The sequence below is a fragment of the Salmo trutta genome, chromosome 23 (assembly GCF_901001165.1).
Source record: "Salmo trutta chromosome 23, fSalTru1.1, whole genome shotgun sequence".
In the NCBI taxonomy this organism is placed as follows: domain Eukaryota; kingdom Metazoa; phylum Chordata; class Actinopteri; order Salmoniformes; family Salmonidae; genus Salmo; species Salmo trutta.
The window spans coordinates 11240132-11254939 of record NC_042979.1 but is presented as its reverse complement, the minus strand read 5'-3'; the positions used below and the strand labels follow the sequence as shown (position 1 = coordinate 11254939).

The window sequence follows — 14808 nt, the reverse complement described above, 5'->3', positions numbered from 1 at the left end:
AACTTCGGTTGAATCAGAGAGAGGCAGCAATGCAGCGTGTTATTCACATTTCAAACACAGATCAACCAGTAGCACCATCAGCACCTGTCTGATGTTGACCGCACAAACATAGATCCTATACTCCTCCAGTTCCTCTCCGTGTTTGATGATGTAACACAGGGATTTGTAGTCCAGGTTTCCTGCTGGGTCGAAGGTAGACGTTTGGAACATCTGTTTAACCTAAATGGTTTGCAGACAAATATCAGTACAGTATCCGGGTTTTCATCTCTTAGATACAGTTGAAGTCAGAGGTTTACATACTCTTAGGTTGGAGTCATTAAAACTTGTTTTTCAACCACTCCACAAATTTCTTGTTAACAAACTATAGTTTTGGCAAGTCGGTTAGGACATCTTCTTTGTGCATGACACAAGTAATTTTTCCAACAATTGTTTACAGACAGATTATTTCACTTAGAATTCACTGTGTCACAATTCCAGTGGGTCACTATGTTGACTGTGCCTTTAATTTTCTGGAATTGTCCAAGCTGTTTGTCATTGCTTTAGAAGCTTCTGATATGCTAATTGACATCATTTGAGTCAATTGGCATTGTACCTGTGGATGTATTTTAAGGCCTACCTTCAAACTCAGTGCCTCTTTGCTTGACATCATGGGAAAATCAAAAGAAATCAGCCAAGACCTCAGAAAAAAATGGTAGACCTCCACAAGTCTGGTTCATCCTTGGGAGAAATTTCCAAATGCCTGAAGGTACCACGTTCATCTGTACAAACAATAGTACGCAAGTATAAACACCATGGGACCACACAGCCGTCATAACGCTCAGGAAGGAGACGCGTTCTGTCTCCTAGAGATGAATGTACTTTGGTGCGAGAAGTGCAAATCAATCCCAGAACAACAGCAAAGGACCTTGTGAAGATGCTGGAGGAAACAGGTACAAAAGTATCTATATCCACAGTAAAACGAGTCCTATAATCGACATAATCTGAAAGGCCGCTTAGCAAGGAAGAAGCTCCAAAACCACCATAAAAAAGACAGACTATGGTTTGCAACTGCACATGGGGACAAAGATTGTACTTTGTGGAGAAATGTCCTCTGGTCTGATGAAACAAAAATAGAACTGTTTGGTCATAATGCTCATCGATATGGTTGGAGGAAAAATGGGGAGGCTTGCAAGCCGAAGAACATCATCCCAACCGTGAAGCACAGGGGTGGCAGCATCATGTTGTGGGGATGCTTTGCTGCAGGAGGGACTGGTGCACTTCACAAAATAGATGGCATCATGAGGTAGGAAAATTGTGGATATATTGAAGGAACATCTCAAGACATCAGTCAGGAAGTTAAAGCTTGGTCGCAAATGGGTCTTCCAAATGGACAAGGACTTGGGGAAGCATACTTCCAAAGTTGTCAAAAATGGCTTAAGGACAACAAAGTCAAGGTATTGGAGTGGTCATCACAAAGCCCTGACTTCATTCTATAGAAAATTTGTGGGCAGGACTGAAACCTGACTCAGTTACACCAGCTCTGTCAGGAGAAATGGGCCAAAATGATCCCAATTTATTGTGGGAAGCTTGTGAAAGACTACCTGAAACATTTGACCAAAGTTAAACATTTTAAAGGCAATGCTACCAAATACTAATTGAGTGTATGAACTTCCGACCCACAGGGAACATGATGAAAGAAATTAAAGCTGAAATAAATCACTCTACTATTATTCTGACATTTCACATTCTTAAAATAAAGTGGTGATCCTAACTGACCTAAGACAGGGAATTTTTACTAGGATTAAATGTCAGTAATTGTGAAAAACGGAGTTTAAATGTATTTGGCTAAGGTGTATGTAACCTTCCGACTTCAACTGTACTTGAGCTGCTAATGAATCTGATTTTCCAAAAAAGGCAGTCAGTTACTGTTCGGTTGAATGTTAGAATGGTCCAAACATGTGACTTAAGTGACTCTGAGCATGGTATGATTGTCGGTGCCAAATGTGCCGGATCCATTATCTCAGAAACGGCCGCCCAAAGGTAACTGTAATTGCTAAAATATACTTAATTATCAAAAGTAAAATTAAAAGTGTAAATCATTTCAAGTTCCTTATATTAAGCAAAGCAGATAGCACCATTTTCTTGTTTTAAAAATGTACGGAAAGCCAAGGGAACACTCCAACATAATTTCCAAATTAAGTATGTGTGTTTAGTGAGTCCGCTAGATCAGAGGCAGTAGGGATGACCAGGGATGTTCAGTTGATAAGTGTGTGAATTTGACTAGTTTCTTGTCCTGCTAAGCATTCAAAATGTAACAAGTACCTTTGGCTGTCAAAGAAAATGTATTGAGTAAAAAGTAAAATATTTTCTTAAGGAATGTAGTAAAGTAAAAGTAGACAAAAATATAAATAGTAAAGTACAGATACCCAAAGAAAACTACTTAAGTAGTACTTTAAAGTATTTTTACTTAACTACTTTACACTATGTGTACATAATCCTTAGTGTCAGGATCGAACATTCTGAAGGTGTTGAGAATTATATCTTCTGGATCTGTTCCATGCAGCTTCTCTCCAAACAGGTTGAGGAACATGGTGAAGTTGATGGGACTACTAGCCTCTTTGAGCATGTCTTCTAGCTCATAGTTCTTCGCATTCAGCTTACCTGGAGGATAGTTGAGATATAAAGCATCACCACCATTCAAACAACCATTAGCTGTTTTACAGTAAGTGAGCATTAGTGAGGTCGGGCACTGATGTTGGGCGATTAGGCCTGGCTTGCAGTCAGCGTACCATTTCATCCCAAAGGTGTTCGATGGGGTTGAGGTCAGGGCTCTGTGCAGTTGAGTCAAGTTCTTCCACACTGATCTCGACAAACCATTTCTGTATGGACCTCACTTTGTGCACTGGGGCATTGTCATGCTCAAACAGGAAAGGGCCTTCCCCAAACTGTTGCCACAAAATTGGAAGCACTGAGGCCTCTGCCGAATGTAATCGTATGCTGTAGTGTTAAGATTTCCCTTCACTGGAACTAAGGGGCCGAGGCCGAACCATGAAAAACAGCCCGAGACCATTATTCCTCCGCCACCAAACTTTACAGTTAGCACTAAGCATTGCGGCAGGTAGCTTTCTCCTGGCATCTGCCAAACCCAGATTCGTCTGTCGGACTGCCAGATGATGAAGCCTGATTTATCACTCCAGAGAACGCGTTTCCACTGCTTGAGAGTCCAATGTTGGCAAGCTTTACACTACTCCAGCCGACGCTTGGCATTGCGCATGGTGATCATAGGCTTGTTTGCGGCTGTTCGGCCATGGAAACCCATTTCATGAATCTCCCGATGAACAGTTCTTGTGCTGACGTTGCTTCCAGAGGCAGTTTGGAACTTGGTAGTGAGTGTTGCAACTGAGGACAGACAATTTTTCAGCACTCGGTGGTTCCGTTCTGTGAGCTTGTATGGCCTATATAACAGCACTTACAGTTGACCGGGGCAGCTCTAGCAGGGCATTTGACCAAAGTCACTGAGCTCTTCAGTACATGCCATTCTACTGCCAATGTTAGTCTATGGCTGTGTGTTCGATTTTATACATCTGTCAGCAACTGGTGTGGCTGGAACATCCAAACCCACTAATTTGAAGGTGTGTCCGCATACTTTTGGCAATTGAAATAGTATATCATTGAAATACTGACCAAGAGATTTATAGGTGTCCTTCAGATCTTCTTTGTCAATGAACCCATCTCTGTCCTGGTCGATAAGTGTGAACACCTAGCCCAGGGAAAGAAAAGGCTTACAGAATTTTTGTCACGTCCTGACCAGTATATTGGTTATTTGTTATTGTAGTTTGGTCAGGACGTGGCAGGGGGTGTTTGTTTTATGTGGTTCAGGGTGTGTTTTGTGTATGTGTTTAGGTAGAGGGGTATTTGATTTATTAGTCCGGGGTTTGTTAGTCATTGTTCTATGTTAGTATATTTCTATGTTGTATCTAGTTTTTTGTATTTCTATGTTTAGTTTATTGGGGTTGGACCTTCAATTGGAGGCAGCTGGCTATTGTTGCCTCTGATTGAGGGTCCTATAATTAGGAGTTTGTTTTTCATGGGTTTTTGTGGGAGATTGTTCTTGTTTAGCTGTTTGCCCGACAAGACTGTCAAGTTCGTTTGTGTTTTTGTAAACCTTATGTGTTTTCCTTCTTCACCAAATAAAAAGATGAGTGTACATTTTCCCGCTGCGTCTTGGTCTCTACCCTACGACACCCGTGACAATTTTTTATGAAAAGAACAAACACCATATTTTACCTTACTCACTATGGTTGGGCACATTGTTGTGCTTCTTCATAACATGACTTATGACGAAACCACATGATATTTGTTATATCAGGAATAGAAAGAGAACCCAAAGAGAGGTATTTGTTTCGTTTTGTTAAGTGTTCATTACCATGTATTAATAGGGCACACAAGCAAAATAAACTCAGCATTTCTTCTATGTATGCTTTAAGTTGTAATACAAATGTCATTGTTTTTAATTATGTACAAGTGTCTTACTTTTCCACAAACAATTAAAATGTGCAATAACAGAAGCCACTCAGTCTTTACACACTCAACATTTTTGTCTCTGCAGAAGTGATGCTGTTACTCCAGTGAATGTGCCTAAGTGATGAGAGGAGACAGCTTAAATACAGCATCTGTCTGTAAAACAGAAACCCCAAAACTGGTTCAGGGATGACTGCTGCCGTGTAGCAGGCCCCACAAGGGGAAAAGGCTGCTCTACACCCTTCATTTTTTATTGTAGTGCTTCATATGGGCTTTATATGGGGTGTGAAATGATAATTTAAAACGAATTATCCAATGGTACTGTACATTTTGTACGAGTCAATGAGCAGGACCTACATTGAGAACATTCGCTATATCGTATTAATAGAATGAAGACAATGTATGATTGCTTTGTACAACTCAGAAGATGAGATATTTGAGATGGCACGTACAGTATCATCTGTATGTGAACATAGTGGGTAAATACTACCTTCATGAAAAAAACGCAGCAACAGCACAATGTGGCCACCTTGTGGTGCTATAACTTTGTCTGGGAAAAGGCTGCTACTGCACAGCAGGCAAACTGTCAGGAGGCCGACAGTCACAACATTCTGTGACTGCTGCGGATCTTTTTTTGATCTGCTATTTGAGAGGATCTAGTTATCAACATACCATTATCATGAGTAATGGGACAAATGACAGGTAATGTGTTTTGACACTTTTGACCAACCTCTTGGCTAGTTATTGGCAAGGCTTCCGCTATCAAGGAACCACCTACATCTGGAATTGTGCCTTCCCTGGATGCATTACTTTTACCCCTGTATAGGATTACCTATTTCCACTACATATTGCCTGGCATTGCAGCACTGATGTCCATAGACGAACTATTCCTGAGTTCACATTTTAGCAGAGGGCTCATTGTGCACCGAGTAGGCCTCGATAGAGAGTGGGCTGAAAGTGAGAACGAGCACACATAGGTAGACCTGGGCAGACTCACATTGCCTGTGCCTCCGGGGGAATAGTGAGGCCTGCACGCCAATAAACACAAACAAACTCTCTGACCGCAGTTCTAGACTTGCCCACAGTCTCATTAGCCGGCGCCGTCTGCCGTTTACCAACAGTTCAGAGTAGAGGTCACTAAAATGTGCTGATGCAGGTAAAACGATGTATATTTTAGTTAGAAATCCAAAAAATGTGCATTATGCAAATATATGCAAGTGCTATATTTGTATATACAAATTTCATGGGATGCGCCTTGAAATATTCTTCAGTTGTTTACATTTTTGTTAACAGGACAACTCTCTTGGGTAAGGTACATTATATCGTCAAATGATGTTCTAAAGAAGTGTCATATTTTAATGACAGTATATTAAGAACTTGTTGCATTAGGTTATGCGCACATCAAACGGATTGCACCTTAATTAAGAGCCCAGTAGCCAATCTCCAGTTTGAGCTGCATGCCATAATGAAACTGCACTGGTCGGGTGCACGCGCACATACATGATTAGGTGGGCGTGGCACTATTAGGTTCAGGTTCCATTTCACCCATTCAAACCTCTAGCCTGCGCAGTATCTCTTGCCCGTGTAGTTCACCCGGATCACGCATGAAGGAACCACATTACTCACCACACGTGAGTCGGGAAGCTGGGTATCCTACTAAACCGAGGATATAGTGAACTTTTTGACCGGATTTTATATAAGAAACGAAATCTACGTTTACCTATTTATCCACCCGGAAAAGTATATTCGTTGCTGACGGACATGGCAAAGGCATACAAACTGTATGTCGGAATAGCCACAGGTAAGAGGCACGGTTCTGTGTACCAGTTGAATAACTCTTCAACCTCACTAACTTTATTTACTCATTGTAACTGAATATAATTGCCTATAATCTGGTTAATAACTGACTTAGTACTGTTTTACAACATCAATCTCAAGATTGTATTTCCTTTGATATTTATCTTTCAGGTATTATTACAATTTTCTTTCTTATATTACTTCACTAGTTTTCATTTATTCAAACTATAACTTTGGTAAATATAATGTAGTCCCGTGTAGCTCAGTTGGTAGAGCGTGGCTTTTGCAACGCCAGGGTTATAGGTGGCATTCCCACGGGGGACTAGTATAAAGAAAATATGAAAATGTATGCACTCATATAATCTTATGTGTCTGTCTATACAGTGATTGACAGCAGCAATTAGCATGCTGGTGTGACAGATGATCAACAAATGATCCACCCCTCCATAGCCCTCTATTAGCAAATATAGTTCCCCAATGAACATGTCAACAATATCCAAACCAATAACATAGACTATCAATAACAACATCTGTTTGCCTCATAGATACAGTAGCTTTATTCCATTACCCACATTTGTATCATGTGAAACACTAACAGTGTTGTTGGATTGAATGTAAGACTATCTTTAGTAAGGTTATCACAGTGTTGGGATTCCCAGAAACCCAAGCTGGGGGTATTACTGTCAAATTACTGTCAAACATTAAGTTCCACAATCTTTGCAAGGGTCCTTAACTTTCAGATTCAAAAACAATTTAATTGTATGGATTTGACTTGGTGTTTGGGCATTGTGCGACCAGCTCTGTTTGTTTTCTGGTTGTAGCTTTGGCCCTATGCAAATGCTCTCTGGCTGAATGGAATGCAACTGAGGAGACGGCCAACAAGACTGTGTCCCGCCATCACCAAGGCAACACAAACAACTTCACAGGTATATTGTTTCCCCCCCAGAGAAACATAAACTTATGGAGGGATAATCATGCCATAATAGTTTGTTTGAAGAAGGCGTACATAAAAGTGTTTCTTACCATCTGACATGGACACGTGTTAACGTATTTGAATTACTCAGGTTTAGAAGCAACCTGTTGGATTAGAAAATGAATGCGTTTGTGATTACATACACGGTAAGTTTGTAAAGAGACTAAGTGCCCTTGAAAAACATTCTTATACTAAGTATTCCTGCTCTGTCATTGGAGTGCGTCATTCAAACAGTTGGAATATCAAATGCTTCTCCACCCAGCCCTTTAGTATCAGGAGGAGGTGTCATGTACCAGCCCCAACAGAGACCATAGTGCAAATTAAAGCCTTCTTGCCACCAGTGACCATGCAGTCATTACCTTTCCTGTGAGTGGTATTGTGAAATGTAGCACCAGCTTTGTATGTGCACTGGGTTCGGTTCCTCACTGCTAATTAGATGTTCACTCAATAGACGGCAGGCTGACATCAGGTGTCAATTGAAGCAGCCTCAGTTAGGGCCTCCTGTCATGTTCGTCGTAGTAAGTGGACCAAGGCGCAGTGGTTCGAGTGCTCATCTTAACCTTATTTGTGAACACTAAATAAACAAAACAAGAAACGAACTAAGTCTTGCAGGCTAAATACAGCAGTTCAAAGAACAACCTCCCACAATACCCATAACAAACATACTCCTAAATATAGGACCTTCAATCAGAGGCAACGATAACCAGCTGCCTCCAATTGAAGGCCCCAATCACCTAAACCTAGATCTAAACACCCTAGAATAGACATAGAAATATACAAACATAGAACAATGACCAAAAACCCCGGAATACATAAATCAAACGCCCCTCTACATAAACACACACTCAAAACCATATAAAACAAATACCCCCTGCCACATCCTGACCAAACTATAATAACAAATAACCCTTTTACTAGTCAGGACGTGACAGTACCCCCCCAAAGGTGCGGACCCCGGATGCACCAAACAACAAAAAATATCTACAAAAATTAAACCCCTAAACTAAAGGGAGGGAAGGGAGGGTGGCTGTCGCCCGTGCTACACCCCTCCTCCCCAAACCTCCTACTGACCAGTCCACCCCTACTGAATACCTCGGCCTGAAGCATGTCACTGTAGACCCTGGACTGTACTCTGGGAGCTCCGGACTGTAGGGCGACTCTGGGAGCTCCGGACTGTAGGGCGACTCTGGGAGCTCCGGACTGTAGGGCGACTCACTTGGTTCCGGACTGTAGGGCCGACTCACTCGGTTCCGGACTGTAGGGCCGACTCACTCGGTTCCGGACTGTAGGGCCGACTCACTCGGTTCCGGACTGTAGGGCCGACTCACTCGGTTCCGGACTGTAGGGCCGACTCACTCGGTTCCGGACTGTAGGGCCGTCTCTCTTGGTTCCGGACAGTGGGCCGTCTCTCTTGGTTCCGGACAGTGGGCCGTCTCTATACGGGGCACTGTCGCCGGAAGCTCTAGACGAGGCACTGTTGCCGGAAGGTCTGGACGAGGCACTGTTGCCGGAAGCTCTGGACAAGGCACTGTTGCCTGGAAGCTCTGGACGAGGCACTGTCGTCGGAAGCTCGGGACTGGGCTGACGCACTGGAAGCCTGGTGCATGGGGCTGGTACTGGAGGTATCAGACTGGACACACGCACCCCAAGGCTAGTGCGAGGAGTGAGAACAGGACGTACCGGACTGGGCTGACGCACTGGAAGCCTGGTGTGTGGTGCTGGTACTGGCGGTACCAGATTGGAGACACGCACCTCAGGGCTAGTGCGAGGAGCGGGAGCAGGATACACTGGGCCGTGAAGCATTACTGGCGGTCTGGAGCATACAACCCCTACGGCCTGAGTGCTCACTCGAGCATGGTACTTGCGAGGGGCTGGAATCATTTTCACCGGACTGTTCGTGCGCATAGGCGAGATCGTGCGTACTTCCGCATAGTACGGTGCTCCTCTGATCCTCTGTTCCCCATAATAATCATGGATAATTGGCTCAGGTCTACTGCCTGCCCTAGCCAAACTACCCGTGTGCCCCCCCCCCAACATTTTTTGGGGCTGCCTCTCCTGCTTCCTTATCGGCGCATATATAGCCTCATACCGGCGCCGCTCTGCCTTGGCTGCCTCTATCTCCTCCGGTGGGCGACGGTATTCCCCAGCCTGATGCCATGGTCCAGCCCCGTCCAGAATTTCCTCCCATGTCCAAAACTCCCGATAGTCCACCTGCTGCTCCTTTCTCCGCTGCTTGGTCCGTTGGAGGTGGGAGGTTCTGTCACGTTCGTCGTAGTAGGTGGACCAAGGCGCAGCGGGTCGAGTGCTCATCTTAAATTTATTTGTGAACACTAAATAAACAAAACAAGAAACGAACTAAGTCTTGCAGGCTAAATACAGCAGTGCAAAGAACAACCTCCCACAATACCCATAACAAACATACTCCTAAATATAGGACCTTCAATCAGAGGCAACGATAACCAGCTGCCTCCAATTGAAGGCCCCAATCCCAATTACCTAAACCTAGATCTAAACACCCTAGAATAGACATAGAAATATTCAAACATAGAACAATGACCAAAAACCCCGGAATGCATAAATCAAACCTCCTCTACATAAACACACACTCAAAACCATATAAAACAAATACCCCCTGCCACGTCCTGACCAAACTATAATAACAAATAACCCTTTTACTGGTCAGGGCGTGACACCTCCACTATTCAGGATTTGTCAATTGCTGTTTGATGATAATCCTCACAACTAAGAGGTCTAATCAACTACTGATCGTACCATTGTATTTACCCACATGGAGTGATACAGTGAAGTTTATTTTATTAGGGGGAGGTGGGGGTACTTCCTGATTACCTCTCTGCAATGTACTATTCTTCTTATGTTCAGTTTACATTTGTCAAATGTTTTGTATTTAACCTTTATTTAACTAGGCAAGTCAGTCAAGAAAAAAATATTGTTTACAATGACAGTCTACCCCGGCCAAACCCTAACCCGGACGACACTGGGCCAATTGTGCGCCGCCCTATGGGACTCCCAATCACAGCCGGTTGTGATACAGCCTGGAATCGAACCAGGGTCTGTAGTGAAACCTCTAGCACTGAGATACAATGCCTTAGACCGCTGCGCCACTCGGGAAATCAGTTGATCAACCAACAGCAGCATTTCCCAGCTACTTACTTATTCCTGGGAAAGATGGCGTGATGACTGGCTGCAAATACAGCTACTCAGTTAAATACCTAGATCAATTTACACCTGCTGTTCCTTTGTAACCAGATCCCCACCTATTCAATATTTAGGTCATTTTAAAGGCATGCTCTCATGTTTCACACTACAATTAGGGCTTTCTCCCTCTCTGGGATGTTAACTAAGCCTCATTATTCTTTTACCCAACCAATGACTCACTGGAAGGGAATAGAGGAGAATAAACTAGTGAAAGAAGGCTTCCATTCTCTTTACTACAGTGGTCAGAATGTTCTGTGTGTGTATGTCTACACAACTATCAAATTAGGCTGAGGAGGATATCAGTTGCTTTTTACTTTGACAGAATTTCATTAGTTATAAATCTGTAATTGACACATTATTATCCTCAATCACACCAATCTTGCCTCGGTGGTCAGTTCGGTTTCTAGTCCTTCCTCAGATCATGATGCCAGAAGCCTATTTATATGACAGGTCATACTGGCCCCCCTGAGTCAGGTTACTAAGGGAAGACAGGAGCCTCATGACAAGTTTGAAAGGGGGCTCTCACTTCAAACGTATATCTTATTCTACATCATTTTCTCAATGCAATCTTTTTGTAAGAAGGATATTATATATCAAATTAGTTACTTTATAATCCCCCTTTCCCCTGTATTTGTCTCTTTGCGCTTGCCATAGACTCAATAGAAACTGCAACTCAAGCCAAATGGAGCGGCCATTTCACCAAATGTCCAAAGGAGTTCAGGAATTACTGTATCCATGGGTCGTGCCGTTTTGTGAAGGAACATGACACTCCTTCATGCAGGTAAATCAACTCACCCGACCCTTACTGTGGGCCCCAATCATTTATCTGTACATGTCCAAGGCAGACGGTCTCAAGCCAAGAACATGCTGCGTACTCAACATTCACTGCAGTGAAAACATGTTTCATTTGTATATATTTTGATAACTGTAGCAGAATTATTGCCCATTATTATTACAAGTATGAAGTTCGTGTTCATGATAAAGATGTTTTGTTTTTACTTTCATGTCTGACAAGTAACACTGAAATCCCTCGTTGACCCTACTGAATGTACTGACCTTGCTTACTGTGACCCTGCACAGAACACATGCACTTAAACTAAAACAACAAGGCAGATATATGACTGGTTTCATATGGTCTGACTGCATTTCGTCAAGCATCTCAGAATCACAGTCAGTGAGACCAGTTCATTTGGGACAGCTAGAATAGCTGATCTGAGAGACCAGTTCATTTGGGACAGCTAGAATAGCTGATCTGAGAGACCAGTTCATTTGGGACAGCTAGAATAGCTGATCTGAGAGACCAGTTCATTTGGGACAGCTAGAATAGCTGATCTGAGAGACCAGTTCATTTGGGACAGCTAGAATAGCTGATCTGAGAGACCAGTTCATTTGGGACAGCTGGAATAGCTGATCTGAGAGACCAGTTCATTTGGGACAGCTAGAATAGCTGATCTGAGAGACCAGTTCATTTGGGACAGCTAGAATAGCTGATCTTACAGACCAGCATCTGCTTGTTTTCTCATAGACCAGGTGCTTCAAGTTATTTCTTTGTTTTTCTTTCGGGTGACAAGAAATAGGAACAATAAACAATCTTGTTGAGCACATTTTAATCACAGCAGGGGAATTGTGTGTTTGCTCTGTCTCAGATGTGAAAAGGGGTACATTGGGTCCAGGTGTGAGTATGTTGATTTGGCCTGGCGTATAGGAGACCAGAGGCAGATCATCATAGCCTGTGTGATAGCAGCGTTGGTCTTCCTCATACTGCTCATCATATTCATCTGCATCTGTGCACAGTGAGTAAAACACACATTCTTTAAGTAGCAAACAGCCAGATTTACTTTCTGTTGCAACCTTCCTGTCCGTGGGAGTATGTGTGCGTGCGTGAGAGAGCGGGAAAGGTGGACATACAGCTTCATCACCTCACAGCCTGTCATACTAGCCCTGGGATGGGACGTAAGGAATCTCTGTGTATCCCATGAATGGCCAAGTTTTAATGAAACGCTTGTGGCCATGTTACCTTTGGTTTTCATCAAGCTGTATGTATCTGCCCTGCTCTCCCCTCTCATTTTTACCCAAAAGAGAGACAGAGTGCCACGTGTTGTATCAGTTTAACAAAAGAGTCTTGTGTGCTAAAAAAAAATACCTTACATAACTAAACTCTGTAATACTGCAAGAATGTTTTGGTGAATAGCTCATGTCACTCAAGACTGATGAAACCATTCTCAAAGAACATAACTAGTAAATGATGTCATCACAAATTGGAATGGGTTACTTTCTAATATTCCCTTTCTGTCTCAGTCGACATAAACTTTGCAGGCGGAAGAGGAGAAGGAAAGAGGAGACGAGGAATGGAACAGAGAAGCTCAATATGATCATGATGAACACAAATGGAACGCATGGAGCTTCATCAGATTCAGTAGAAACCTCAGACATCAATGCAATATGATGCGGTATGTACTGCATGTCTTGAGTCTCCAAGACATCTTGGACGTTTCTTCTCACCTTTGACGGCCCTTTATTATCTTTAGTTTGTTCTCTTGTTGTGCCAAGACACACAGCGTCTCCGGCTGTTCTGATTCCAGTGGTATTGTAAAAGACAATTCAAAAACTGACTAGACCCCTCTTGTTGCTGTTGGAAGGTGATATTCCCCAGTTGGATCAAGCCAAGCATCACATTCTAATTCAGCTCACATCTGAAGGGAGGCCCTGAATGGGAATAAAGCCTGGTGCTTGGCACTGTCTAAGCCCATCCTTGAACACATTGATACATATTACACAGACAGAGAGAGAGAGAGAGAGCGTTAGACAGAGAGGGAGAGCATTACACAATGTTTCCACACCCTATATAGTCCATTTTCTGTGTGGGCCAGGCCGGTTGCAGGGTGACTTAGTATCTGAATTTGGCTGTAACAGTCAGATCAAAGCAGACGTGCAGCTGGTTCCTCACTATGCCTGCCTGGCTGCCTGCCCCTACAAAAGGTAATATGAACACACATGGACCTAACAAGCCTCGGGGCATAATGATGGATGTGGAGCTGTTAAAGTGGTGTTCAGAGGCTGGGTCTGACAAGGAATCTGGGGTCATTTTAAACATGCTATCCATCTCTCTTTTAACTGCTTATTCAGTGCTTATACAAAAGCTGCTCTGTAATTGTGTGGCAAAAACAAATTTCACTTCTATAGTAACAACTGTCGCTTTTTATCTTCCAGCGACGACGGGGTCTATAAATGGTAATCTCCTGCCGGACGGGATGATGGCCTTGGTTATGAGTGAATGTTGGAAAGAGAGGGTGCTTTAACGTCACTGAGGAGAAATACAAGCCTGTACTCTCCAGCTGCTTTTCACTGCCGACCATAGTCTACAATATGGACAGTATGGACTCTGTTCTGTGCAGAAATATAGTACAATACAAGAGAGACTGTTATGGTCACCATGAATCCGCAGAGATGGATCAACTAAACCAGTATCTCCCTGTGTGTTCTGTAAATGTGATAATGTGATGAAGTTGCCCTTATAGACTCATTTATGCAAACAAAATGTGCATGGTCATCAAATCACAATAAGTTAGAGTTAAACCTTTTTTTTAGTTTATGTATCATGGACACTGAGCTCTGAAGGAGTAGGCCTTTTTATGGACTGTAACCACCTCTTATTTGGGCATAGATTTAATGATTAACATGTATTCAAGCTAAAAGTCCAGGTATGCTTACTCGCAGATGTGGCGTGTTATAATGATGACTCATGCCATGTATGTGGGATGGATTATACTATGTCTAATGTAGGTAAATGATCAATATAATAAATAGCTGGGTGCTTACATTTGCTCTATTTTACACATGTATAGTGTGTATTATACACATGTGTATTGTACTTTTTGTTTTGCATATCCCACTCCCCCTGAGAGTGGGGTCACAGCCAGGGATCCACCATTATTGACAGAAACCCTGGAGCAATTAGGGTTAAGTGCCTTGCTCAAGAGCATATCGGCAGATTTTTCACCTAGTTGGCTCGGGGATTTGAACCAGTGGCCTTTTGGTTACTGGCCCTTTGGTTACTGGCCCAACGCTCTTAACTGCTAGGCTACCTGCCGACCCTGATGTCACCTTATGTAACACTGTACATTGTGGTCCATTTGACATTCCTTGAACACATGCTATTATAATGATGTTAATATTGTTATTAAGCTCTAATAGTTTCCAGCAGCTGTTTGATGTATATACATACTGTATATTGTTACATGTAATCAATGCAAATAGACTCCTTCTATAGGCCAGGGTTGATGTTACTGACTTAAGTTGGAGGGTGCCCAAATTTGGGTGAG

At 42.9% G+C, this 14808-nt stretch overlaps 2 protein-coding genes across 2 annotated transcripts; one reads left to right on the top strand and one right to left on the bottom strand.

The window, feature by feature from the left end:
• Positions 1–39: 39 nt before the first annotated feature.
• Positions 40–4290, bottom strand: LOC115160260 (myosin light chain 5-like). The gene is made up of 4 exons (XM_029710633.1): positions 4267–4290; positions 3664–3739; positions 2459–2640; positions 40–219 (listed from the first exon to the last, which is right to left on the bottom strand). The coding sequence occupies exons 1-4, from the start codon at positions 4288–4290 to the stop codon at positions 40–42; spliced, it is 462 nt and encodes a 153-aa protein (XP_029566493.1).
• Positions 4291–6040: 1750 nt separating this feature from the next.
• On the top strand, positions 6041–14320 carry btc (betacellulin, epidermal growth factor family member). The gene is made up of 6 exons (XM_029708914.1): positions 6041–6301; positions 7119–7223; positions 11141–11267; positions 12133–12279; positions 12785–12936; positions 13697–14320. Exons 1-5 carry the CDS (start codon positions 6262–6264, stop codon positions 12930–12932), a joined length of 567 nt encoding a protein of 188 aa, XP_029564774.1. The 5' UTR covers positions 6041–6261; the 3' UTR covers positions 12933–12936; positions 13697–14320.
• Positions 14321–14808: the final 488 nt, after the last annotated feature.

What these genes read in the sequence shown, in the direction of transcription:
- btc (XM_029708914.1), top strand. Translation starts at nt 6,262, where the DNA reads ATGGCAAAGGCATACAAACTGTATGTCGGAATAGCCACAG. An exon ending in CAACACAAACAACTTCACAG is followed by an intron (nt 7,224 to 11,140) that starts GTATATTGTTTC and finishes CGCTTGCCATAG; the next exon opens with ACTCAATAGAAACTGCAACT. An exon ending in TTCATCTGCATCTGTGCACA is followed by an intron (nt 12,280 to 12,784) that starts GTGAGTAAAACA and finishes TTTCTGTCTCAG; the next exon opens with TCGACATAAACTTTGCAGGC.
- LOC115160260 (XM_029710633.1), bottom strand. Translation starts at nt 4,290, where the DNA reads ATGTGCCCAACCATAGTGAGTAAG. An exon ending in GCCCAACCATAGTGAGTAAG is followed by an intron (nt 3,740 to 4,266) that starts GTAAAATATGGT and finishes TCCCTGGGCTAG; the next exon opens with GTGTTCACACTTATCGACCA. An exon ending in GGACACCTATAAATCTCTTG is followed by an intron (nt 2,641 to 3,663) that starts GTCAGTATTTCA and finishes ACTATCCTCCAG; the next exon opens with GTAAGCTGAATGCGAAGAAC.